The sequence below is a fragment of the Cyprinodon variegatus genome, unplaced genomic scaffold (assembly GCF_000732505.1).
Source record: "Cyprinodon variegatus isolate N-32 unplaced genomic scaffold, C_variegatus-1.0 Scaffold34, whole genome shotgun sequence".
Classification (NCBI taxonomy): Eukaryota; Metazoa; Chordata; class Actinopteri; order Cyprinodontiformes; family Cyprinodontidae; genus Cyprinodon; species Cyprinodon variegatus.
The window spans coordinates 2,088,619-2,115,609 of record NW_015150487.1 but is presented as its reverse complement, the minus strand read 5'-3'; the positions used below and the strand labels follow the sequence as shown (position 1 = coordinate 2,115,609).

At 37.1% G+C, this 26,991-nt stretch overlaps 1 protein-coding gene across 5 annotated transcripts in view; it reads right to left on the bottom strand.

The window, feature by feature from the left end:
* The window catches only part of LOC107103089 (thymocyte selection-associated high mobility group box protein TOX-like), a 109,088-nt gene extending 92,896 nt beyond the window's left edge, over positions 1-16,192 (bottom strand). For all 5 annotated transcript variants that reach the window (XM_015402614.1, XM_015402621.1, XM_015402637.1 and 2 more), the window contains exon 1: positions 15,627-16,192. In XM_015402614.1, coding sequence (XP_015258100.1) covers positions 15,627-15,719 — 93 coding nt within the window. In that variant the 5' untranslated portion in view covers positions 15,720-16,192. The remainder of the gene's footprint in view (positions 1-15,626) is intronic.
* Positions 16,193-26,991: the final 10,799 nt, after the last annotated feature.

Sequence of the window (26,991 nt, the reverse complement as noted above, 5' to 3'; positions counted from 1 at the left end):
TTAATTTCAGACATGTTTGATTGTCATCCAACCATACGATTCTCAATCACGAAATGATCGTCAGAGGCCAATCGACTATACGACGGAGGACGCACCATGAAGCTGAAACTTGAGCCAATCCCAAAAATTCTCGTGACAGATAAATCAGACCAAAAAACACTAAAAAATTTGTACAGCGTATGCCTGCCTTTAAGTGTTGCAAAGAACAGGTTTGCCATACTTATAGCTCAATGTTGATTAATAAACTAGTGGATCTAGTGGGCCTAACATCATCTCACCTTGATTTGGCTGTTGCTTATGAGCTTTCTGGAGATCAGCCAATCTTCCTCTTCCCTCTGGCTACCACCCAGTTGTTTTGGTGTCTATCTTTAGTTTAGTTCCCCTGTAGTTATACAAGACATTTATTTTTAGGCATAAATCATGGGTGGTGTCTGTCCTTTCTCCAAACTTCAGCCAGGTTATTACAATAAGCAATTCATTAAAGTACACAAACTATTTCAGTTGCCTTTTTGTCAGTAATAATAGCTTACACTTAGTGTGCAGTATGTGCGGCTCAGAAAGTGGAAAAAAAACTCTTTATCATCTATATTGACAAAAAATTATTTGTTGCTATTTACTTTGTGATTACGGATTTAATTTTGGTGTCACTTTAGGACAAAGTTTCCTCTACTGTAGTGACAATAACAATGATTGCCAGCAGCTGCATGGTTACAAATGAAAGTGAGGGGAGGGGACATGAAAGCACGTGCATGCTTGCGAAGGGTGTTTATCTGCATGTGCAAATTGTGGTATACATCAACTTTATTCCACTCTTTTATCTCTGCTTAAAAGTTTGCAGAATTGCTCAAATTCTATCTTTCTGACTTTCTTTCTGACAAAGATTTATCACTCTATCTCTTCACCTCCTCTTCCTTTCTTAACACTATCTTGTTTGTGTAGCTGCTTGCACAATTACAGAGCTGCAACTGAAAACACACGTTGTTTTAAAGCTTAACTGTGAACCTCCTGAGTATGAAATCACACCTAAATATTGAAATGGAAAACAAGATTCAAGAACTTCAAAATGATTGTTAGGTTGCATTCAGTAAGCAGAATCCACGATCCTATTGTGTTATAGCACATTTTTCTGATCCCTGGCTCTCTCTTTGTAGGCTCATTAAAGAGACTTGTTAACGTTAATACGCACACTTTTCATTCACTTAGCAGGCTTTGTCATGTGCTTGCTGGATTAAGCCTGTCAGCTGTAGAGCATGAGCACATGCATGCTACTGCAACCGCAAACCCACAAACAGGCATTAGCACGGCAATTGTACAGCCAACAAATTAGCTCATCATCTCAGCACCTCTGTGTCTCAGCTCATGGTTTTGGTTTGCAAAGATTACCAAAAGAATTTTAATAATGTCACAGATTATGAGAATAAACCTAAAGGAATATTTCAATTAACCACTAGAAGAAAGTAACACTGGCACAGAATGTGTTGCTTCTTATGATGACTTGATAAGTACCACACAAAACTGTCATAATGCTATAAAATACAGGTTCATCTAGGTGAGTGTTGTTTTGCTGTACAGATACATCAATTTACATGTCCAGAAATGATATAAATAGTGGCAGCTGGGTTGTTCTGATACCGATCAGCAAACACAAAGCAAGCGCAACATTTACAGTGCTCTATAGATTTGTCAACTCCTTATTATCCTCTGTTATTTGATTTTTGAGACCCACTCCCACACCAAACCAATTATAATTCAGAGCAAAAACCACAAACATATTTAACTGAATCTTGAGACCTTTTTTTTAATTAAACTATGCTGTTAAACATAAAAAGCCCGCTCCTATCAACACTTCAGGATCTGTTATTCAAACACCAGATAAACTAGGCTCCTTCAGCAGTTTTTTTTTTTTGTATATCTGAAAAATCTCATATGTCATGAAAGATTACCACTGCTGCAGAATCAATGCAACTGATCGGATATCACAGTAGTCCCCAATAGTAACATTATTTAATCCTGTGCATGCTTTTCGAATCTTTTTCATGCACCTACAAGGAATGGGAGATATCTCAAATTAAATGAGAAAATGATGGAATAGTAACACGCTTATCATTTTTTAACTACTTAGGGGCATCTTTAAAACACCAAACCTTCATTGACTGATGAAGAGTTCAGTCTTTGATATGTAAAAAAAATTAACAAGATAAAGATAGCAATGCAAAATACACCGTGTCCACACATGAATTTCAAGCTCTTCATTCTACTTAAAACAAGAGTATATCAAAAATTATCCACACACTTAAAAGGCATAATAGGAGTTGATGCTGCACAAAACCCACTGAATTTCCTGGCCTTTAGACCTGCACATGTTTTCCTTAATGCGCCAACACACATGGGAAGTGGAAACCATGTCAGCAGCTTTACAAACGTTAAAAGAAAATTTATCTCTTACTATAACAGTACCATTCATTGGTCTGTATTTTAATAAATATACCTGTTCAAATATGGACAATATTTCTTATATTTCCTATAAAGCTGTAATTTTAGTGACTCTTAACTAACAATTAGAGTGCCTGGTTACAACTGTCCCTTTTTCCAAGGTAAACTGCTCACAGTGAGCTATAACAGATCAGGTTTAATAAGATGCACACATTCTATATGATAACTATAACTCCTGCTGGAGTTTAATGCACAGAAAGGAACATCTGGAGGTCTACATGCAACTGTGTATAAATATTATGATAGAGTCCACATCACGAAAACAGTCTTTTAGTTTGTAATATAGCAAAGCCAGGGAAATGACAGAGAAGCCAATCTACAGTTTATAACTCAACCACACATCGATAATAGAAAAAATAGATTACAGTAAATCCATGGTTCAAAAGCTACATACCTTTGAAATGTCAGAGGGGAAACCACAGCGGATAACTCATCTCAAAACTCATTTCAGCTGCACAATGCAAGCTGTATTACAAATATTCAACAGTCTACTGTTCCCTGCAGGTATTTTTTACCAAAACACTATACATTTTCATTTGAGAGAAGAAAGACATTTTTTTTTCTTTTTTTACTGGCAAGCATCCAAAGCAATTTAATTACATTCCAAATGGGCATGCAATCTTCGCACAGCAACCAGCTCGTCTTGTATTTCTCAAACTTCAACAGCCCCCCTTGACTTTTTCTGAGTAATTGGAATCTTCCACTCTTCCACCCTTGTCATTATGCAGAGCAGCAGAAAGGAGAAAAGACAAAAAAAAGCAACAAGGAGATCTAACAAACACGGTCTGAGGTCTTAGCCAGTTTCTAACTTGATCAGCTTATCTTGATTTAGTTTCTCTAAAGTTAATTAAACCTATATCACACAGCCTGTACCCTGAATAATAAGCTCCTTTAAAAAAAAAAAAAACATGACTGATTGGCTAAAAATTATTTTATAAAAGATCACAAATTCCTTTTTTTAATATCATGCCAAAATAAACTATATTAATGCAGAATAAAAAAAAAACTGTGATGCATCTGCACTTGCAAGACATAAAACATGTAAGACCACAGACTGTAATGCTAAGAATAACAATAGCTAACACCTCACCGTGTAAACATTCATGAATGTTTCCTTATAAATATCAGTTTCTAAAAGTTTTCCATTTATTTCCAATCTTGTTGCATACATGCTTATCAGGGAATCATAAAAGAATGTTTTTTTTTTATTTCTTTTCAGGGTTTTTTTTTGCTGCAAAGACAAGCTATAATCTCAGAATAACCCTTCAATTTATCCATTGGGTAATTATGGTATGGAAGGGAAAAGAAATCATCCATCCATGACTGACAGTATGTTTGGATTTCTGTTTATAGTTTAACCCAGAGTTGGGACTCAAAATGACCAAAGTTCCAGGCATTGCATCAGTCATACAACTCTATGGTTGCTGCCCAAAGGCCTAATAATCATCTTTGATGTTTCAAGGCCAGGGATATCCCTAAAAAAAGTACATCGAAGTCCAGATTAGGAAAAAATTGATACAAATAAATATAAAATGCTTTCTAAATCTGAATTACTATTTCTATCCCTTCACACAGCCTACTGCTCAGCTCTGCTCTCTTTCTTTGTCACTGAATCAGTCTGAGAGCCTTGCCACATGCCAGTGCCTTTGTGTGGAAGATTAAGTGAAACCAGGAGTGCCAGCAATGCTGTGTTTGCACAGTGAAGCCGCTCAAATTCAGCTGCACCCGCATATCACATACCAGTCAACATACCAAGGGCCTAGTAAGGCCGCTACTGTGGTACAAATATTTGCAAAATCAAGTGCAATATAAATGATATGCAAAACAAGGAGCAAAGAACAATTAAATGTGCGTACTTGAAAAGGCACTTCTTGTTTTCACCATTATTATTACATGCCTGTTAGAATTCTTGGAAAGTATAAACTCGGCTAAAGTGAGGATATGGTGAACAAAGCCCAAAAGTGCCAGAGGTGGTTTACAATACTGAGGAAAAGAAGGGCCTAAGGGGACTGTGGGTTTGAAGCGATAGGGAGGGGAGTCTCACAAACACACGCAAACATGCTCACACACACACACACACACACGCACACACACACACACACTTTGCTAAGGGCACAGAAACAAATAACAGAGAACCAATCCGTGGTGACCCAACCAGCTAGCTTAATTCCCTGTACAACCTTGAACTAACTCAACCATGGAATATTTACAGGAGGAAAAAAAAACATCTGGAGAAAGAACCAAGCATACACAAGTAAAGGAAAATTGCAACAAAAAAAAAAGCTCACTTAAAAAGAAAAGAAGGTTGATAAAAACCGTGGAATAAGAAAGCAAGTCTGCACTAATTAAATATACATTAAATGGAATAAACAAACATCAAACTATAAGGTACAGTAAAATGTGGGCTGCTCTGTTGCTGCTGCACAACATGATAACGTTTCTGTGGTTTGTGAGCTAACATGTGCACTTGTGTTTATTTATGGTAAAGTAGTGCAGGCATGTTTGCATCTGCATGCAAAATAATGTGTCTACCTATGAAGGAGCATATGCATTGGAGAGAGTGCGCTCAGTGGTCCCGCTCTCTTTGAATGTGAACCTGAACCAGCCATCTCCAGTGCTGTTTGCACAGGACATGCCTCAGGAAGCTAAGACAACTGTTCATGTTTGCCCAGGCTTGTGGGCCTCCCTTAATACACACAACAGCTGCAATCTTTAACATTGCCATGTATCACTGTTTTTGTACATGTTTCCCATACAGCCTGTTTTGGATTATGGCATCCTCTCGCTACCCAGCAGGAGGATTAATGTAATCACAATATAACATGTTGCAAGTGCAGCTCTGAGATGCAAAGCAAAGCAATGCACAAGTATAATTATCTCTTTTCACATTCTGTCACATAAGAACAACAGAATTCCAAATATTTCAGTGATTCTTTTTTTTTTTACAGTTCAACATAAGGCAATGAAGTTTTGAAGTAAAATAAAAAAGATGCTATCTGAAAGGTGAGCCATGCTTAATGGACTAGAGAAATAATAATTGATAATATACATTCGAGTTCAACAATCCATACATTTTCTATTTCCGCTCAGTCCCTCTGGGTCACTGCTGCCTATCTCCAGTGGTCAATGAGAAACAGGCAAAATGGACATGTCATCAGTTAATCACAGGGCAACTCAGCACTGGACAAACAACCATGTATGCACATGTGAGCAAAATACTTTCTGACAGTGAAAGAAATATAGAGTACCCTGTAAGACACCTCACATGCAACTGGAGAATATGCAAACTTAATGCAGAAAGATCACAAGAAAGACTTATATGAACAGAGAAACTTCTCGCTGTAAAGCAACAGTTGCTTACTTTAAAAAATACATGGAATTTGTGAAGAAAGAAAATCTAACAAAACATTCTTTTTCAACCAGTTATTAGAGAAATAACTGTTTACTTTGGAGGAGATGCAGATATTCAAAGCAGTGGCAAGAAGTGCACAGTTGAAAGAAATCCTAATGGTCCCATTACACAGCCAGCAGGTTAAAAAAGTCCTCTGGTGCTATAATAAAATGTATCAAAAGTCTTCTGACTTACATGCAAAATTTTGTTTAAAACCAAATATTAAAACACATCACAGATATGGTAAAAAGTGGTGTTGGTAACATCATGCTCTAGGAATATTTTTCTTTAGCAGAGACATGAAAGCAGAGACAAACCGATACTTAGGCGGATCAATATTATTGATCAATATAGCCGATACATGTATGCATGCCTTAACTGATTAGTGCATTCAGCAGCCATGCTGTTCCCTCCATCTGATATTTGTTATTGTTGTGTTATTGTTATTGTGTAACATTTACAATCATTGCATAATTTTCATCGTGTAAATTGAGTGAAGAGAAAGTAATATCCACTCCAAGAATCGGTAGCATATACTCAGAATCAGTTGCAAGCTGCAAAAAAGTCAAAACCTGAGAGTAGGTTCACCTCAAAAACCATCCTAAACATACATCCAGTGGTACAGAACAAGAGTATCTATGAAAAGCATTTTAATGTGTTATAATGACCTAGTCACTCCAGAATTAAATCTAATTGGGATTTTTGACAATCCTAATGAAATAAAAAAAAAGGTTATTGGTGTAATTTGATTAAAAAGTCAAAATGTTCAACAGGATTTACAGCTTTTGCAAGGCACTGAAAGTAATTTGTGATTTGAGTAAAGTTTCTGTTTTGCCTTTATATTTATGAATAATTTTCAATGTAACATGTGTCAAGCCCTTAAAGAGCCAATAGAAAAGCTCGTCTCTTAAGAGCTGATTTGTTATGAGCACACCCTGTCAACATCCTGACCTGTCATATCCCACAAGAAGTTATTTATTTTTTTGTCAAAGTTGGTTTTAGACTAAGCTTTCACATAAAAAACAAACAAAACAAACAAAAAAAACACTTGTAAAATATCCACCATGTGTTTCTCAGGGAGACGAACCAAAGAAAAAAATATTGTATAAAGTGTTTCCTCTTTGCACAAACATAAAATATGTAAGTGACAAAGATAAGCTCCAGCTGTCCTTATTTGAAATGTTAATTAAGTTTTCTCGTGCAATGGGTTCACTAATTTATGTACCAAAGGAGGCTTGACACACAAATCTGGCAAGGCCAATAGCAGCGCTCATAAGCTCCAACATCGAGCACAATCACTTTGTGGTCTATTTGTTTATGAATGACACCAAGCAATTATTCTGATGAAGATCAGCTTTCTTTCTCTCTCTGGGAAACTGTAGCTGAAAATGTTTTGCCTTTACTGCCGCCACGTTGGCATGCTGATGCCTTAATCATAAAATAATAGTAGCAACAAAATGTTACTGTATGATGATTAGAGACATGCGGGTAACAGTAGAGCTTCTAAAACTGTTGCAAAAAGAGTCAAGTGCGCACTTCCTGACCTACAGTCTAAACCACATGCATGTGGATGCAGCTAAATGTCAGCAACAATATTTATTCTTCAACCAAAGACATAAAGCTGTATAACAAAAGATAAAAGCAGTTCAAATTTTAAGAACACAGACCTCCTGTAATAACTGAGAATATTACAAGTTAACTGTTACATGATATACATACTTACGCATGAGTAGCATGTTACACTTTTTTTTTGTTTGTTTTTATGTTTTATAGAAATAAAAAATCAACCCTGTATGCATAACAAAAAATGTTTTCATCCACAAATCATCAATATGACAAGTGGTGAATCAGTGCTTGTATTTTTTACATTTTGGTGCTGATGGAAAGCAGAAGAATCTGCTTTGAAATTCTACGGTAGCAAAGAGAGAAAATACAGTCAGTATTCTCTTTTCATCAGCATACACAATGCAGAGGAAAGGCACAAAAAATGGTAAAATAGATCAGATAAAGCAGCTATTTCTCTCTCTCCCTCTCACTCTCTCTCTCTCTCTTGCTCTCACTCTCTCTCTGTCTCTTTCTCTCTCTCTCATACACATACGCACACATACTTTAGTGAAATCCATCAATCAGCATTTCATGCAGTTTGGGTTTGAACCACACCAAATACACTAAAACAATAAATGCCTGTCTTTCAAGTTGCTATCTGGACTGGAACACATCTGGTGGCATTGCTCATTTTGGTTTCCACATCGCTGAATGACATTACAGACTCAATGGTAGGCTGAAAAATAAAGCACCCCTAAAAATCTTTTTTTTTAATAAATTTTCTCTCCAGCTTCTACCCCTTCACCTTCTTTTTACTCCCTTTCTATCTTTATGTACCAACCAAATCTACTTCCCCCCTCCCTGCTCTAACCAGCTAACCTCTCAAACACTATTCCCCCAGCCCATCCCCCAACCAATCAAGAAGTGAATTTAAAACAGCACAAGGAAACTGGGCTGCATGAGGAGGTGGTAGAGGAAAAGGCAGACAGACTGAAGAGAGAAGACAGTTAGTCAAGGCGAATGCTACTGAGGAACCGCCGGCCTCCTGAGGTGAGGACAGTTTAAACAGCCTTGGCTCAATGGACTCAACTTCACTCACATCACAAGTGTGTGAAACACATACCCAACATCCAGCTGAGCAGTCAAGAGTCAAAACCAGATAGTAACGCTTTGGCTTTGAGGAGCTGTGATGAAAATTAGGGTTAATGTGATTTAATGAGGGGCACGAGCCGGTCTGAGGTTGGGCTGTTTCAACTCCCCATCAACGTCAAATTTAGAATTACTCTGACACCTTGTGATGTGGTGGCTTACAGCTCACTGTGATGTCTACTAAGTCTGAAAACCTGCAATAATTTATTGTCTTAAATAACACTAACAATTTCTGGTAAATATAACAGTCACATGACAGATTACAGTGTGATAACAGCATTGATATGACTGAAACAGCTGCTACTGGAAACTTTTTTTTTAAGATGCATGGTCATAATTTAATCCTTGTTATTTCCTTAAATTAGTCATCAGCATAAATAGTCTGTCATTATAGACTTTGGTGAATAAGTTGCACACAATTCAGGGTAAACCATAAAATCTATTTTCAGCCATTTGTGACTTATGACCCTACTAACACCTCTGAGTCATTGCATATGGTCTAGATGGCAAAGTGCATAGCACAGTTATGGCACTGCAGCAGTGCATGACTTGTTACTTTCACTGTAAAATGCAGAGTAAACTCAAGTCCGCAGCTCTTCTTTTCTGATCTAAACAACCAAAACAATCACCACTTTTATCTCCTCAACTGATATTTGTCAGAAAAATGTCAGACAGAATCCTGCACAGATGCACTATAATGAAAGGAAAAAAACTATGAGAAGATGGCAACATTTCAGCCTATAACCCCCACCTTCAACTGAGCTTTTCTTTTATATACTGAGAATAAAATGAACTGATATCAGGTTGTTGAGTAGCCAGAATATCTCTTAAAGAACCCCACTAACATTTGACTTTTTAAATGACGCAACAATGGTTGCTTGGCAGTTGCGATTTGCGGTCATCTTAAATCTGCAGTAAAGAGATAGAAATGGCTAGTGCAAGGGCATCACTTACTAGCCAGGAGGAATTGCTTTGTTAACCTTTATGAACTGTGATGAGCAGCACTCCCGTAGTTTCCAAATCTTAACTGTAACTTTTTCAAAAAAGTTTCCAAACAGACAAATTTGTTGCTCTCCAAGGAAAACAAGAAAATTGCCTTAGTTGCCTTTTTTTCAGCCAGCTGTCTGGCAGTGCACTGCAAAGAGGTGGGTGGGAGGCACTTCAAAGTCATTCTGCTCCACATAAACAGGGAAAACTCTTTTTCTAGAATTATACTAAAAGGACTGGATAATATAGGAAGAATATGATGGAAAGATTTTTACAGTTAAAAAAAACAAACTTTGCTGACTTTTCCAATCAGCCCATGCCTATTTGTATTAGCAAAATGGAAGCAGACATGACAGATGTGGCTACATTTAGCTTTGTTTCTCGATTTAACAAGAAAACGTAAATAAGTTTTGCATCAAATCAGTAAATAATATTATAGATATTTTATTCTGTGTCAAATATGAGAATTCAAACTATTTTTTTTTTTTTAGTTTGAATAAATTCAAACAAAAAAATGTTGTCCACATTTGTGCTTCCTTTAATGGTTTGCACCAGAAGCCCTGTGAGCTTCACTGCACCAGAGAACAGTGTTGCTACTTATCATTAACTCAGAGACACAATCAGCCCTGGGTGATCCAGCTTCCCTGCATAACCTTTTGACATTGCTGCTGGGAAGGTAAATGAGAGAAGGAGTTCAACACTAAAAGGGGAAGAAGTGAAGAAACTACATTATGAGTTGTGCCAGAAAGTCAGAAGACAAAAGAACAAATACACTGATTGTTACCAACATCAAATTACTTTATTAAATTGAGAAAACATCTATTCCACGTCGCCATACCATGTTTTTCTTTTTTTTTTTTTGTTCTGAATTAACAACCTGGAGCTTGATATATAAAATAAACCCAGCTTTCCCAGTTCCAGCCACTTGGTTAGTGTTCGGTGTGCAGTGGAGGCATGCATGGGTTAACATTTTCACAGAATGGTGGGGCTACTGCAGCTGGGACTGACCAGTCAGCAGAATGTTATGAATGGGCACAATGAAAAAAAAAAAACCCAAAGTCCACGCTGTCGACCCAAGAATGCTTGCCTCCATGTAATTAACTCCTATCTATGTACAGACTGAGGTACCACTAAAATAACTTTTTTTCTTTTTTCAGTGTCTGTTACGGTTATGTTTCTGAGAGAGCGAGAAACAAAAAAAATTATTCTCAGAATTCAATGTGATTTTTTTTTCCCTCCCCATACTTTGAAGTATCCCATGACTAATACGGTGATTTGGATAGCATATGAAATGGAACAAACCACTTTAGAAGGGGTTTTACATGCACTGCTAAAGCTGGTCCCATTGCGTTTTGGACACACGTCAGCTGCTTATTTCTGTCCTGATAAAAAGAAGCAAAATGTTAAAACTAAAGAAAAGACAAGAGTTATGGTAAAACTCATTTGTTACAAAAGGGAATTGATCTACAGCACTGCAAATAAACACACTGATGTAGTCCTTCACAAAAAACTCAAAAAAAGGTATATAAATAACAGCATAAGTTGGAACAGATGGCTGCTATGCAAAGAAAACATCTGCAAACCATTGGATTATAAACCTACAGAATAACTACAGTGTAATTACATGAGAGGCTCTCTCTTGGGCACCGTGCAATTAGAGTGGAGAGGGATGAGGAGAAAGTGGAACATCTACAGCAATCTATCTAACTTCATTTCACCGGAGTGATTCTGCCTGAGGGTATGCACAAGTCATAATACATTTGACAAATAGTCTCCTGCTAAAAACAGGCATTTGCGAAGAAGTGGCCTTCAGCGCTGGTATACACAGCTGAGTATGCACTGAGCAAATAAGCCTCCCACTCAGCCAGGGAAAAGATACAGAGAGGCTTCAAAAAGATTAGGAGAAATCTTGGGTGAAAAGTAAAGATGACTCACGGTTGATTTTGCAAGTGCAGGACAATGCAAGCTGGATGGTTGAGAGGAGCAACAGAGCCGTGGGGCTGTTAGCCATACACAAATCGATGCTCTTCTCATGTGTCTCACTTTGCATCGCTCTAGAAATTGAATGTTTCTTTATTTGTGAGAATGAAAAAGGATTTTTGTTATTTTCTGCTTCCTCTTTGAGGATCCCATCATGATTGTACTAATCGAGAATCATATATTCTTTAAAATGCTGAGGTATTTTACTGACATAAAAAAGTCTGTTCTATATAATTCTGTATATAATGACAGAAAATTCACTTAGGAGCATAATACATTCTTCCCAATAGGGATAGAAATGTAAAACAATTTAAAACTATAGATGAAAGAAATATTAATCCAGAGAACAAAATCAGCATATATTTTGTCCATCGACTCTAATAGATTTAAGGTCAAACACTAAAAGAGCTTTTATTACCAGTACTAATTACATCAAACCCAAGAACTCTGACTACATAAACCATAAAAAGAGCATGTAATTCAATATGCTTTGTTTTTAAACTACTAAAACTCGATTAGATTTATACGACTTCATGATAATAAGAACCATCTTGTAATTTAAATATGACTCATCTCGTTTTTTTTATTTATACTACTTAGAAAATGATTAGTGATTAATAAAAACATAGTCGATTTTGCTGCATAGCTGTGTTTCGTATTGTTTTTTGTTTTTTTTATGAGCGTTTTCATATATGTGATTGTTTAGTTTCAAACTATAAGCAAAGCTTTAATTAAAATTCACAGCATTTGTGAATTTAAATTATTTGTGGTGCTGAATCATTTTGTAAGACATGCATCAATCAACCATGAGTGTGGTCAATCAACTCCAGCTGGTTTCGGCTAACCCTTTCTTTTCATTCTTCCCTAATAACCTCGTTTTAGACTTAAGAACAGCTGCACATAAACTCATATCTATGGCCAACACAGAGCTGTCTTTTTAGACAGAAAAAAAAGATGCAGATGAAGAGTTTATGCAGTTGTACACAGGAAACAATGTATTTACATACTTAGTCCATTTTAATTAGTGTTATGTACACTTCTTCGTTTGTGCCTTCTTTTAGACTGCTATGTATGTTCAATCAGTTGTAATGTAGAGGAAAAACAATAAAGATAATGAACATCTGTGATCATCACATGCTTTTAGGTAATGTACTTTTAACCACTTGCTATAACAAGAGGACAGCTCTAAAATTAAACTTCCCACATAAGTGAAGAAGAACCAAAATGCACAAGCATCATTATACATGTGTTCATGTGTAATACCAAGAGTACAGTTGCAATAATGTGTCACTTTACATTTTAGTCAGCGGAGTTTCTTTAGTAATGAGAGTGCTATATGCTTTTCTGTGGCCTTTGTACTTGCTGTATTATAGAAACCAGAACAGGCCATTATGTAAAACTCTCAAATCCCCTTATGTAGCCACAAACTTAACGTGAGCATAATTTTAGAGTGCTTATTGAAGTTTTTTACAGTTTGAAACATTACAAACATGATCATATTTTTTGTTATTTTGCTGTAGCAAACTAAGAACTGGAAAAACAATTAGATATTGTTTTCATTTTGCTTTGGAAATAAGAGTATGACATTCATATCTATTAAGCCCAATTTCGTTTTAAGGCCTTACAAACCTAGCACAACAAGCTGTCTTAAAAAGTCACATTATTAATACATATAGCTCATCTGTGTGATTCCAATTGAGAATAAATGCAGCTGTTTTATGAAGGCGGCAGCAGTTTGTTAGACAGCATTAGAGACTAGTCAGCATCATAATGAAAGGGTAAAACCTCACTAGACAGGTATATATATATATATATATATATATATATATATATATATATATATATATATATATATATATATATATATATATATCACAGTTTGAGCAGTTAAAGAGCTCCATAAAAATTATTGTCACAAAATGGAATGAGTGCAGCACAGCTGCAAACCTATAAAGCATGGATCCCCACCTACACTAACAGGCACAGCAATAATCAAACTGATGGTGGAGCTGAAAACATCCACAGACTCAGGAATAAGAATCTGTAGATAAGTCACTGACAAGGTTTTTCAATTGTTTAAGTCAAAATAGGTGCTTCCTGTAATTTGCTGCAAATCATGGACGAGGCAACAATTTGTGTCCAATAACCTGCCCAAATAAATCTGAAATTAACTTTTTAGGGGGTTTTTTTTATAAGTAAAAACACTACTTGAAGTGAATTAGCATGCTGTCACGAATAATTGTGAGAATGCTTTGAGGAGCTTTTTTGTTCTAGTACAGACAACAAAGCTGATCAAAGATAATGGGAAAGGGATCAAGAAGAGCGAGGTTCATCCTAGAACAAAAACTGCGAGTTCATTTTGAAAAAGAGATCTAACAGAAGCTTCTGTATAATGTTTTAGATGGAATCATACTTATTGGAGTGGTCGAAATATAACTACAGATTTAGGCAAAGGCTTGAAATGTGATTTTGACATACAGGCCACACTTTTGAGATTCATGACAGTAAAAAACCTAAAAATGATTAAAAATTTTAACTACTTATGCTACATGTTGGTCTATCACAAACATACCCAGAAAATACATTCTAGTGGTTATTTCTGGACAAAACATGACAATGTTTAAAACTTTTGCAAGACATTGTTACACTGTCTTTGACTGCTTTATATGAATCTGTCTTAATTGGTCCATATTAATAAGCCCGAGTCAACAAGTTAAACATACAGACAGTGGAAATTAATTTGCCAAGTACTAATAGAAACATTTTAGATTTCAGCCCAGGTAAGGTTAGGTTACATTTACATTAAAGGATTTGGGGTTGGTATTATAGATGGTTAGTAATTTATATACGGTAAATAATTTCATCAAAGTTTGTATAGCAGTTAAAAACCTCTTCAGGGTGAGTGTTTGTGTTTGAACAACAGAGTTCAACTAAATGTATACAGGCAGGTGACAGCGTGAATGAATAGGGGACAATGCCAATCCAAATATTGCACTGTGTTTTAATGTTTCACATGTATCACCTTGTCATCAGCAAATGTTAAATACTGGCCTGCTTTCCCCCAGGTTCTAAGGCAAGCAAACACTATGAATGACTGTGGATGTATATCTGCATGTTACTGATGGTTGTTTGCAAAGCAGATAATCATAAACCTAAGAAAAACTAATTTCACAACCATAACCAATTCAAAAAAATGAAAACAAATATTATTTTCTGCCTTTATAATTGTACCGTGTGTTTACATAAACCACCTCTATTTAGCTTATGTCGAGTTTCTTGTGTAAACACTGCTTATTGCTGTCTTGAAAGTGTAACAAATCCAAAAGCTGACTTTAAAAAGAAAAAAAAATATATATATATATATTTTTTTTTATTTTACTTACTAAATGCTGTTGGGCGTTTAAATTGTTCCAGTAAAGAGTCCAACTGTTGCGCTAAATCAGTCTTTTACCCGAAAAGGTGTTACAATTTGCTATTTAATTGCACTGAATTTAACAAAGGAACCGAAAACAATCCAAGTGATACTTCTTATATGAATTAGATGCATAAAATATTGGTAACCGTTTATTGGGTTGTGCGCAAAGCATTGCCATTTTTGGAACGTTCGTGGCGAATAAGGGGTCAAATTTACGCACTTGGGATGAGATAAGTTTTGATCATTCAGGAAAGTTTGCAGAGATAAATAATATCACTTAATGTGCAATCACGCACACGTTTCAATAGGTTGTTCTGTTTGTTCAGATTAGCAGCGCCAGAAAAGTGGTGCGCTCTAACTCTGCTCACGCAGTCCAACAGTGATATCCTATATTAAATATAACTGCAGGTTAGAGAAAATGCATGCATCTCATCTGAGCAGGTGTCAATGACAGCAAAGATGCAAAATAAAAGTTAAATAACAGCAGCCTCCTGCAGCTTGTGGACTCTTTACAGTATTATCCATAAGGAAAGAGAAGTGCATGTGCATATGCCTAACCTAAAACCCTATGCTTCTTTACCCAACCAAGTATAACCAATGCGCGTCTGAGCGCCTGCACTTGAAACTGACACATCTCAGTAGACTTTAGCGGAGAGAATTGTTTACCTTGTTGGAATGGTAATAGTCCAGCCCGGAATCGGTCGGTAACGTACAGGAACCCACGCTGGAAGGGGGAGCTGGATAAAATCTGACGTCCATCTCAAAGAGCGCAAGACTGACGGCATGAAAGCGTAGCTCCAAAAGAGAGAAAAAAAAAGTGTGCAATGTCTGTCTCTCCTGCACACGCTCACACACACGCACACATAAACGACCTCTCACCCTTCTGTGTTGTGTGTCAAAGCGAGCAAAAAGTACGACAAGAGGCAGAAAAAGAGTCTCTCCTGACGCGCAGGTTCTATATCCGTCCTACAGAGGCTTCAGTACTATGTGGACATTCGGTGCAATGATGCTGTGCGCTATCTAACATCTCTATTAAGTTGAGTTGGGGAAAGGGGTGAATTTATGGGAGCGTCCCTGCCACAGTGGTCTGAGGAACTACGCAGCGGGACAGTTGGTGAAGTTGTTGGAGCCAAACCGAGCCGCACTGAGCTGCAGGTAAAAATGCAGGAATGAAATAGTCAGCGGTGGCCCCTAAAGCGCCAGTTCTCCCTTCCAGCTTTCCCGACGCTCTGAAGGTTTGTCATGTGGGAGCGCTCTAATGCTTTTACGCATCCATTGGTTCCCATCCAGTCAGTCGCTGCTCGGCTGCGACCTCTACCGGTCAAATCTAAGAATAAGCGTGAGACGGATGAGCGGAGTGACGGGATGCTGAGGATGAACAATAAACTATTTTTTCTTCTATGTTTTGTCAAGATACTTTTTCTAAACTAGTGAATAACATAACTTTTCTCAAGTTCATCAGAGCTGAAAAACAGTGGAAAAAAATGTGACTACTCCTACAGCAATTACCGAATGAAATCTATCTATTAAACACAAAAATAAACATTAAAAACAAATTGTTTAATGCATCCTCCATTCTATTCACTCAAAATGTAAAAATCTGTCTAAATTCATACATTGATAAATAATCAGGCTGAAGTAATAATTGATTCTAGGACAGCTAACTACTGCAGCACTGCCTGGCAATGTCCTGCTTCCATTAGGAAAACAATTCAGGACCATTGCATCAGAAACATAGGTGGGTAGTAACTGGTTGGATATACTCAGTTACATTTACTTGAGAAACTTTAAAAAAAACAACAAAAAAAACAAGATACTTTTAGGAGTAGTTTTAAGGCACTTTACTTTTTACTTTTACATAAGTAGAAATATAATATAGTATGACGAGTTGTAGGGCTACTCAGTGGAGCAGTGGGTAGCACTGCTGCCTTGCAGCAAGAAGGTTCTGGTTTTGTATTCTGGCCCGGGGTCTTTCTGCATGGAGTTTGCATGTTCTCCCTGAGCATGCATAGGTTCTCTCCGGGTACTCTGTTTGTCTCTGTGTTGCCCTGCGATGGACTGGCGACCTGTCCAGGGTGTACCCCACCTCTCGCCCAATGACTGCTGGAGATAGGCACCAGCACCCCTTGGGATAAGCGCGTAAGAAAATGGATGGATGGATGGATGGATGGATGGATGGATGGATGGATGGATGGATGGATGGATGGATGGATGGATGGATGGATGGATGGATGGATGGATNGGATGGATGGATGGATGGATGGATGGATGGATGGATGGATGGATGACCAGTGGTACTTGAGTAAAATATCTGGCTGCTCCATCCATTGTGAGGAATTTCACTTAATGAAAACGGGTTTGTTTTAAAATGAATCTGCACCATTAAGAGAAACACTCTCTTTTGTACACAAGGCTTATTTTTTAGATGTTATTTTCATTATGCTGAGTTTGTCAGTATAAACTGCATACTATAATTGAACCTATTCTTACCATATTATAACAGTTTATTTTCAAATCTTATAAATAAAAAAGAGTGTTCATTCTAATTTGTTTATTGTGTTTGTAATCACTGTATGTTACATTTTTAGCTTATTCTTTGAAATATCACAATTTGTATTTCACATAATATTTATTAATCATTAGTAAAATATTAAATCAGCTTTTAGGGTCATGATGAAAACAGTCGCTCGCCCCATGCTAATGCTGCCACCATGTTTTGCCAAAGGAAAAGGGTAGAGTGCCTTCTCCGTGTTGGGGAGGATGTACTGCCCCTAGTGGAGGAGTTTAAGTATCTTGGGGTCTTGTTCACGAATGAGGGGAGGATGAAGCAGAAGATCAATAGGCGGATTGGTGCGGCGTCTGCTGTGAAGCGTGCACTGTACCGGTCTGTTGTGGTGAAGAGAGAGCTGAGCCAAAAAGCAAAGCTCTCGATTTACCGATCGATCTACGTTCCTACCCTCATCTTTGGTCATGAGCTTTGGGTCATGACCGAAAGAATGAGATCCCAGAAATGAAATGAGTTTCTCTGACTGAGGAGCTCAGTTATCCGGGGAGGACTCAGAGTAGAGCCGCTGCTCCTCAACATTGAGAGGAGCCTATTGAGGTTGCTCGGGCATCTCATTAGGATGCCTCCTGGACGTCTTCCTGGTGAGGTGTTCCAGGCACCTCCCACCGGGAGGAGGCGCAGGGGGAGACCCGGGACATGCTGGAGGGACTAAGTTTCTCGGCTGGCCTGTGAGCGCCCTGGGATTCCCCCGGAGGAGCAGGCACGAGTGGCTGCGGAGAGGGACACCTGGGCCTCCCTACTAAAGCTGCTACTCCCGTGACCTGATCCTGGTTAAGTGGAAGAAGATGGATGGATGGATGGATGGATGGATGGATGGATGGATGGATGGATGGATGGATGGATGGATGGATGGATGGATGGATGGATGGATNATGGATGGATGGATGGATGGATGGATGGATGGATGGATGGATGGATGGATGGATGGATGGATGGATGGATGGATGGATGGATGGATGGACAAGGTGTGGAAGAGGATATGCATTGCTATTTACCTCAGATATAGCCTTTTGCACAGAAGGCTGAGAATTTCATCACATTTTTTAAGAAAAAAGTACAAACACCATAGAAATGATAAAGTGAAAATTGATGTTACAAGTTTAGGGTAAGTTTGATGCGTAAGGCAGCTATTTTAATGCAAAAGGAAATGATAGGTGCAAATGGGAGAGTCAGAAAACAAGAATGGGTCAGAAAATTTGACACAAGAGAAAATTCAGTAATTTATTGAGAAAATAATTATTTAAAATGGGGGTTTTCTGAAGGAGAAAAGCTAAGAAATGAAGCCAAGCCAGACTGACCAAACTTAAAAATTGAGCCACTACAAGGTGGAGTTTATTTTTTTTTTTGTCACAATCGCCCACCCACAGACCTCCACCCCCTCCTTTCAATGTTTTTCTTTTTCATCTAAACCAAACATCACTGCTTTTAGAGAAATGCTGTTCTGTTTGTGCTGATGCATGCAAGTCTTGAAAACACAGGGGCACAAACTTGCATTTTAAACTAAACCAAAGGTGGAAGTGTCATGTGGTAATGTTTGCTTCTAAATGGAACAGTAATTTTTTTTCTCTACATTATAGCTATTTTCGTCATTAGATAATCGAAACATAAAATGTATACATTTATTAAAAGAACTTAAAGTTGTAAAGAATTTTGTTGGTTTTTTTTTCAAAATATTTTTCCATTATTCAAATGTAATAATGCATTTGTTATGCAGTCTTACTGAACTAATATTAAACAAGTTCCTATATTCCTTACCACAAAAAAAGAATGAGAAGTTCTTCCACAGCTCAGTTTGACACATTCTTTTAACACTTTTGCCTACAGCCATTTTGTAAATGTTCTTTATGCTTGTTTTTAGTGATATGTATGTCTGACAGCAGGCAGCAGAATGCATGCTGAGAAGAGATGTGATAGCTTAGATAATATGCTTTGCAACTCTGCTTCAATTTTGATCCTCGCACACACAATCACATTCGCACACCTGGATGAATACAAAACACACTTACACAGCGGCCAACACAACAGGAAGTGCACACAGAACAATGTCCAACCAGAGCTGCAGAAAGGTATCGAAAGGGAAAATATAACCTCCCTTCCAGAGAAAAGTATCTCACACTGGGTTTAAGAATAGGTTGGTGTTATTTACTCAGTCATTTGTGTCTTTAAAGTGTTTTTACACAGCAGAGCTACATGGTAGTTACACACTACCCCCCAAAAAATGTGTGTTTTTTCTCTTTCTGTGCTCTTGGTGAATGTCTGGACATGTGTGTTATATTGTGTTTGTGTTAACAAAACTGCAATTGTCATCCCAGTGGGTGACTCGTTGGCCCCCTCAGGACTGAGCCTTGGTGTATGTAGCTATTACACGGCATGGTGGCTTTGGCCTTGGGGTGTGAGCCTGCTTTAATACAAGGCACAGATGGGTTGCACCGTTGGTCTGCCGTTGTACTCCACCATCAGCTGCTAGTTTAGGCTCTTGTACCTCAAAGCGCATAAGGTCAACTGGCCTTAGGATACCGATTTGTTATCTATTTGATCAACTCTAGGTAGTTGTTTGAGTGATTCTCAACTGTCTGCTCATCACTTTCCATCACCATGTCTCTTGTTCAACCATTCTCCCTCTCTTTCTCTCTCTTTCCATGTCACAGCAGAAGCTACAGTACATGGGGGTATTTGGCACACATAGACTTGTGGCTTCATTGGAAAGGAATGTGTTTAGTTTTGTGGAGTTTTGAAAACTGGCCAATGACAGACAAAATTGTGCCATGGCGACAGAAAATTGTGGATGAAAAACTTGCAAATGCAAAAGCCAAAGTTACAGGAAAAATAAACGTACAGACGCATTGCGTTTTGAGACGGTAGTTATGTCTGTAAAAGGAAGATGACAGGACAGAAGCAAGGTCATTTACTTTGAAAAAGTCCATGGCAAATTTTCCAATGTCATATGCAAGTTTAATTATTTTAAAATTCCATCACCAAATATAATCATCTGTTCAGAGTAACCAGCGGAAAACAGTTTTTATTAAAATGGAAAGCACTCCTGCTATGTCATTGGAAAAAGAATGGAAAGTATGCAACATTATTTCCTATTAAATACTATAACCCTGCCAATAATTAGACCTTGTCAGCAAGGGTTAGCTTTATTACTTCCAAATAATGAATTTGCAATGAACATGTGACTAAATAAAACGATTAATAAGACATCTGATTTTACAAAAGCAGAAGAAATCTTAAGAAAAAACAGTCCAAATTCAACAAAATCTGCTGAAACTACAAACTCTCATGGATTTTCCCCCGTTATGTATTAGTAGAGACATCTTTATTCACATTACCTTCATATAATCAATGACAGGGTTTTCACAGGTTTCCACTTTCTCAGAATTGTCTTTGATAAGCATTATTGTTTTTAGGTTGGATAGATCTTTAAATTCCTCTCCATTCTTAAACATCCAGATAATTTGTAAGTAAAATTAATTTTTATTTTTTTTATGCTGTTTCTGAGAGGGGGATATAAATAATTCTGTACATTATTTTAATCATTAAAATACAATGATGTGATAACTTTACATTTTAAGTAATTATAAATCATTTGATGGACCTTTTTTTTCTACAGTAGACTATGTTGTTAATATTCACCACAAGCTTCATGTTCTTTATTAAGATTATTTGTACAAGAACAAAACAAAAGTGTACATAAATGTGGAGTAGAAAAAAGTGGAATCAAAATGATAAAACTGTTTCCAAATGTTTTCACAAACTAAAAGCTGAAAAGTGTGGCAGGCATTGGTATTCCCCTTTATTCTGATACCATAAAATCAAAGATATCATCCTAATAATTAAAGAGAGGGTACCTACTATACGTGGATACTCTGTGAATGCTTCAGAGGTTTCTTTGAGAATATTAGCGGACAAACAGTATCATAAAGGAAAAGGAGCGGATCCTGGATTAAATTGTAAAGAAGTTGAAGAGTATGTTTAGACTAAAATCATATTCCAAGGTTTGGGCCCTCATCAGGGACTGCTTAATTTCCATTTATATGCTCCTTGTGTTTGGACTATATAATGTATCTGAATAAATGATGAAGCAGTTTATTGTTGTAACTTTATAAAATGTGTAAAACCTTATGAAGTCCAAAACATTAGGATTTTTATCTAAAGTGATTAAATTTGATCTTTTAAAGGCAGGCTGTGTAACTTTTGGCCACTAGGGACGCTACAACTGCCTGTATTTTGCTTCTAACATCGAAAATGTTAAGATATATGACTATATACTAGGAGCAAATTGTTAACTTACCAGTCTAATAATATAGTTGAGAAAAGGGAATCGGTTTTACATGCGGTCGCTTCTTTCAGCCTGCACCAGCAAATAAACACCTTTCCAAGATCGACTCTTGTTTTTCCAATTGTTGATCCAATTCACGTTTTCTCTTTTTAGCCTCCTTAGAAGGTTTAAACCTTTTCCTTTCCTCAGCCATGACCAGTAGTCGAGCAGGCAAACAGTTAAAATGGGAACAGGCAGGCACAGTGGTTGAGAGGCAGAACAGGTCAGGATCAGGTAAATGAAACACAGGAATGCTAGAAACACTCTCACCACTGGCATGAGAGAACAAGATCATCTGGCCCTGATAACTAACCAAGAACCTTAAATAGAGACAGGAGCTGGTGGATCAGATGAGCAGTCATTAGAAACCAGGCAGAGTTAGACAGCTGAATGGAATGAATAATTAAGCCACTCATCTGCTCCAAGATCATGACAGGTCAAAGGTCAAAAAAAACAAAACAGAAAGGCTGTTTTAAAAATACTGTTTAGTAAAGACTTACATAATGTCTGTCATACAGCACTAGCAAGTTTCTACTCTCTGTATAAACTCTGCAAATGTAGAAAATGTAAATAAGAGGAATTTAGGAGCCATAACAACAAGTTTTAGCAGAAAACAGTGTCCTTTTGACACTTGTAATAAAGATGCAAGAAAGGTACTATAACAATAATAAAACTAACAAACAAACACCAAAAGCCTGTTTAAAACAGAAAACAAAGTTGAATGTTCAAGTTCAGTATGCTGTGAACCCATTCAAATACTCAACTCTCATTATGTGGGCTTTGCTTTTTGAATTTGCGACTAACCTGAAAAACCAGATCGTTTGAAACAGCAAACCATCTGGGAAGTCATCTGCAGAAAGAGTAAAAAAATGAAAGGCATTTTTGAAAAATTCTTGGCAGGTGATTGGACAAACCATCTGTGTAGCTCCCATACCAGCTAAGACAGTTGGTTATTCAGTCTTTCCAAAGAAAAAAAAGGAAGAAAACTTTTTATTTAATTATCAAGGATATGGGAAATAAAATCACATTCATCTATATTAGTGACTGTCCTACTATAAACTAAATTCGTCTTTTCTTTTGAGGCTTTAATTTCCTCTGCATTAGAAAGGGCACATTAAACTACTCTCTCATCTGTGCAAATAAGCAGCAAATGAGTTATGCAAGTGTTATTTAATGTCACTCTAATAAGGGCTTTAGTTGCTCACTAGTTATGGGAAGTGAAGCTGTCAAGGTGCAGTTTTATCAAAAGTACAAGATGTTTGCTGTTGAGCACTTTAAATAAAATATTAATGCTTAATAAAAACTCAACGCTTTTGGTTTTTCCACAGGACTCTCATGGATCAAATACTTTGTTTTTAAATGTCTTTTCTCGGTAATGTCAGCGTCGGCTGTTTTTTTTTTGTTTTGAAACTATTGTGATATATATATTAAGTCCTAGATTTTTACTCATTAAGAATTCTCTTAGGTAATACAACTACATTGCCTTGATCCACTGAGAGCTATTCCATATAAGGTTGTCCTGAGCACTGCAAGCATAAATCTGATGGTAAACAGGAAATAGTTCAATAGGTCCATTCAAGCAGAGAGATGACTCATTAATGACCTGATTTTAAACAAAAAAAGCACACTGTTTTCCCCGTTACTCAGAAGCAGCCTGTTTGTGGGAAAATGATGAAAAATAATAAAAGAACACTCAGAAACTGTTTATGCTAAAGTACAATTCACCTTTGCTTTGATTTGTGTTATTTGTGTTTTGTGGATCACTTTGTTAAAGAGAAGCCTGTGAACAGGCTTTATAAATGCCTGTATGGATGACTTTGCCTTTGACTTTGCCTCTCATACAATGAATTTCACTTTATGCCAATTTAGGCTACATCAGAGTGGTGCAGAGGTGATTAATTTTCCACTTTCACATTTCCACTCTGCTTCAGCTACATAAAAATAAGCCCATTCAGGTCAGTTTATTTGGCTTTTTTTTCTCCATAACATGTACATAAAATGTTTATCTTTTCCGAGCTACACAGGTATGATCATAAACATAGGATGACAAAATGAATTTAAATAGGACACAAATGTCCGTACAAACAATGTAAATTGTAATGACATGAGGGATTAGTGGGAATGTATTCTGGGTAACAAATGACCATTACTGCTCCAGATCCGACCACTTATGTCTGTACATTTCTGCCTGTTTCAGTCTAGATTGTTTTTACCATAAATAAATCTCAGTGCTTTTTTCTGTATTGCCTTTATATAAAAATACAGGTAGAGTTGTATAGTTCCTGCCAGTAGTTTATATGCACTTAGCACTCATATCAAGTTACTTTCTGCATAACAAACTCTAATAACGTGTGCATGTCTGCTCTTTCACTATTCAGGATGAAGCCTGTCAAGTGTGTGTGTGCGTCAGCCCTGCTGACCTTGGGAACAGTTTTGTTTATGGTCTGTCCTCATCACTCAAAGACATTAAAAATATTTAGATTAAGCTATATCAGATTTGCCCCATAAATCTTAATCTGGATTCATAAACACTAGAACAGATCAGACACAGAAAGAGGTAACCAGCAAGGAACAAGCATCCACAATGGTGTTAGATTAGCATGTCACAGAGATTGGCATGTGGGACAACCAATAGATGATATGATGAAAGTTGATCAATTATCCCTTAAGCAGAATACTAAGAGCACTATACCAAATGTCATGCAATGGTGGTGATTGCATTTTGCTGGGTCCATTTGGTTGCCAGTGGCGGTGGTGTACTGCCAATATGGGTGGAGTAGTGAGGAGGGGAACTGAGCCCTGAATTCTTCAACTGCAAATCAAAAGCTTGTCTTGGGGAAATAAAGAAAATGTTTGAACTATGCTTAAAGTTGAGTGGTTGTCAGTAAAATAACCAATTTAAGTAAACACTGCCAACTCTGTCCTAAGGAAGGGGAGATATTTTGCCAAAAATTATACCAATATTTCATAATAGGTACCAAATCAGTTTTTTAAGGTGTAACTCAAAATCTAACATTCAACACGCAGATTAGGAAAAAAAATTAAAGTCAGATGTATTAACTTTATTTATTCTTTCAATTCAACATCCTTTCACTTCAGTTCATTTATAAATTGTCATTCCCAAGACATGTTATCTCAAGGCATTTGACAGATCATACAGTCAGACTGGTTAAAAGTTTTCTATTAAGGTATTATTTGCACACTGCTCTATTTGCACTCCTTGTAAGATGCTATTTTACTTTTTATATTTTATATCCATATTTTTATCTTAAAGCTACAGTGTGTAATAATTACAGGGATTTACAGTCAGAAATGTAATATATTATACATAACTATGTTATTTATCATCATCTACGAGCTCAGCCTCTTAACCTTAATATTTGCGTTGCCTTAGAATTCGTTATTTATAATTACATAGGAGCGGGTCTCGCAGCCATGGAGGCAGACATCTTTGCGCTACGGCAGCGCTGAGCCAACAAACTAGCGATTGCGAGATCGCCCATTACGCTCGAAAGTGAGTTGAGAGAGATGAACTGAGACGGTACTGAACAATAGATGGCAGTATTAAAATTATCTATGTAAACAAACCTCATCACTTAATTATAATTATATAATTAGCTTTTTTTTCTATTTGACTTCCGTTGTAAACATTTTTATATTCAAATAAATCACACTCTACACTTTCGATGCAACATTCTAACACCTCTAAGGATAAAGCAATGGATATCTACTTCTTTGTTAGAAAGCAATCAAATTTCTCCTTTTTTTGGACGATTACTAATGAACGCATTGGTAATTTTAATTGTTGTTTCCACAAATCCATTATGCTCTCATTTTTTATACCTCTCTGGGATAAACCCTCCTCTTTATCATCCTCTCATTCCCCGACCTTCTACTTATGTTGCACATGAGAAATAAGAGGGGGGATGGGGCTGAAGATGAATGAAACAGAGAGTGGGGAATGAAAGGGAGTTAGAGGGAGAAAAGAAAAAGAGGAGAGCAAGATTGGGGCAAAATGCCCTTTGACTGGATTTAAAAGTCTGTGGCATTTCATTTTCTGAGAAAGGGGAGCTTCATCTCCTTCAGATCCTTTAAGGGCCAACCTAATTGATTAATGTTTCCATCTCATTTCAAAATGGAGGGGAGGGGAAGACGACTTAACTGGAGCCTTTCACAATCTAAAGTCTTAAAAAAGAAACCAGCACAAAGACAGACGTTGACAGAATGAAAGCGATGAAATAAAGTCTAAAATTCCAGCGGATAAGTAAAATATGTTGAAGGTCAACATTTCCACGGCAGTACTCGAAACATAGAGAGAGATTACCATGTTTTAACAGCCATACTGTACAGTTTTGTTGTAATTAAATTAACTTGTGGGAGATGAACATACCAGTATAAATATATGCTATATATGTTTCTTTGCAATTCACGAGGAGCTGACATGCACACAATTATTGGATTTCACAATTAAATAAGAAGGAATGTACCTTCTCAGCTGTGGCATTTTAACAGGGAAACATGCACTTCTTGATAAGGAAAAAGTATCAATTTTTTTACGCTTCATGGCACGTGATACATCAAGTCTTATGCTAATTTCAAGCTTCTCCTACTCAGGACCTGAGGTCACAGGAACACAAGGCTGATCATGATGAAATAGAAGTAATGGAAACTAATGTGAGTTTACAGTCAGAGAAAATTATGGAGCAAACTGATCAGACTAGTGTGATCAAAGAAGCTCTGCATTCCCTATGTGGAAACGTAACAAAAATACTTGTCCTTTCTGCATGTTTCTTACATGAGCACAACAATATTTAGATATCCTGAACTCAGTCAGCATTTTCTGTTCACAAACAAAACCAGTGGAAAGAAGCCAAAACAGTAGTGACCTTTCCCCAACATGGTATATTAAATATGAAAGGTCATGTCGGATTGTGGGGGAGGGTAGCAGTGGAGTCTTGCACCAAGCAGACACAGACAAAACACTGTAATATCTTCCAGACAAATCCTGGTGGTTTCCTTCGGAGGACATTTTATTGTGAAGACAAAAAGGCTACAAACAAAGACAAAGCACTATTTCTTTTCTGCTTTTAAATTTGAGATCTGGACTCCGCACTGCAGTACAGTAGACTGGCTATTTTCATAAA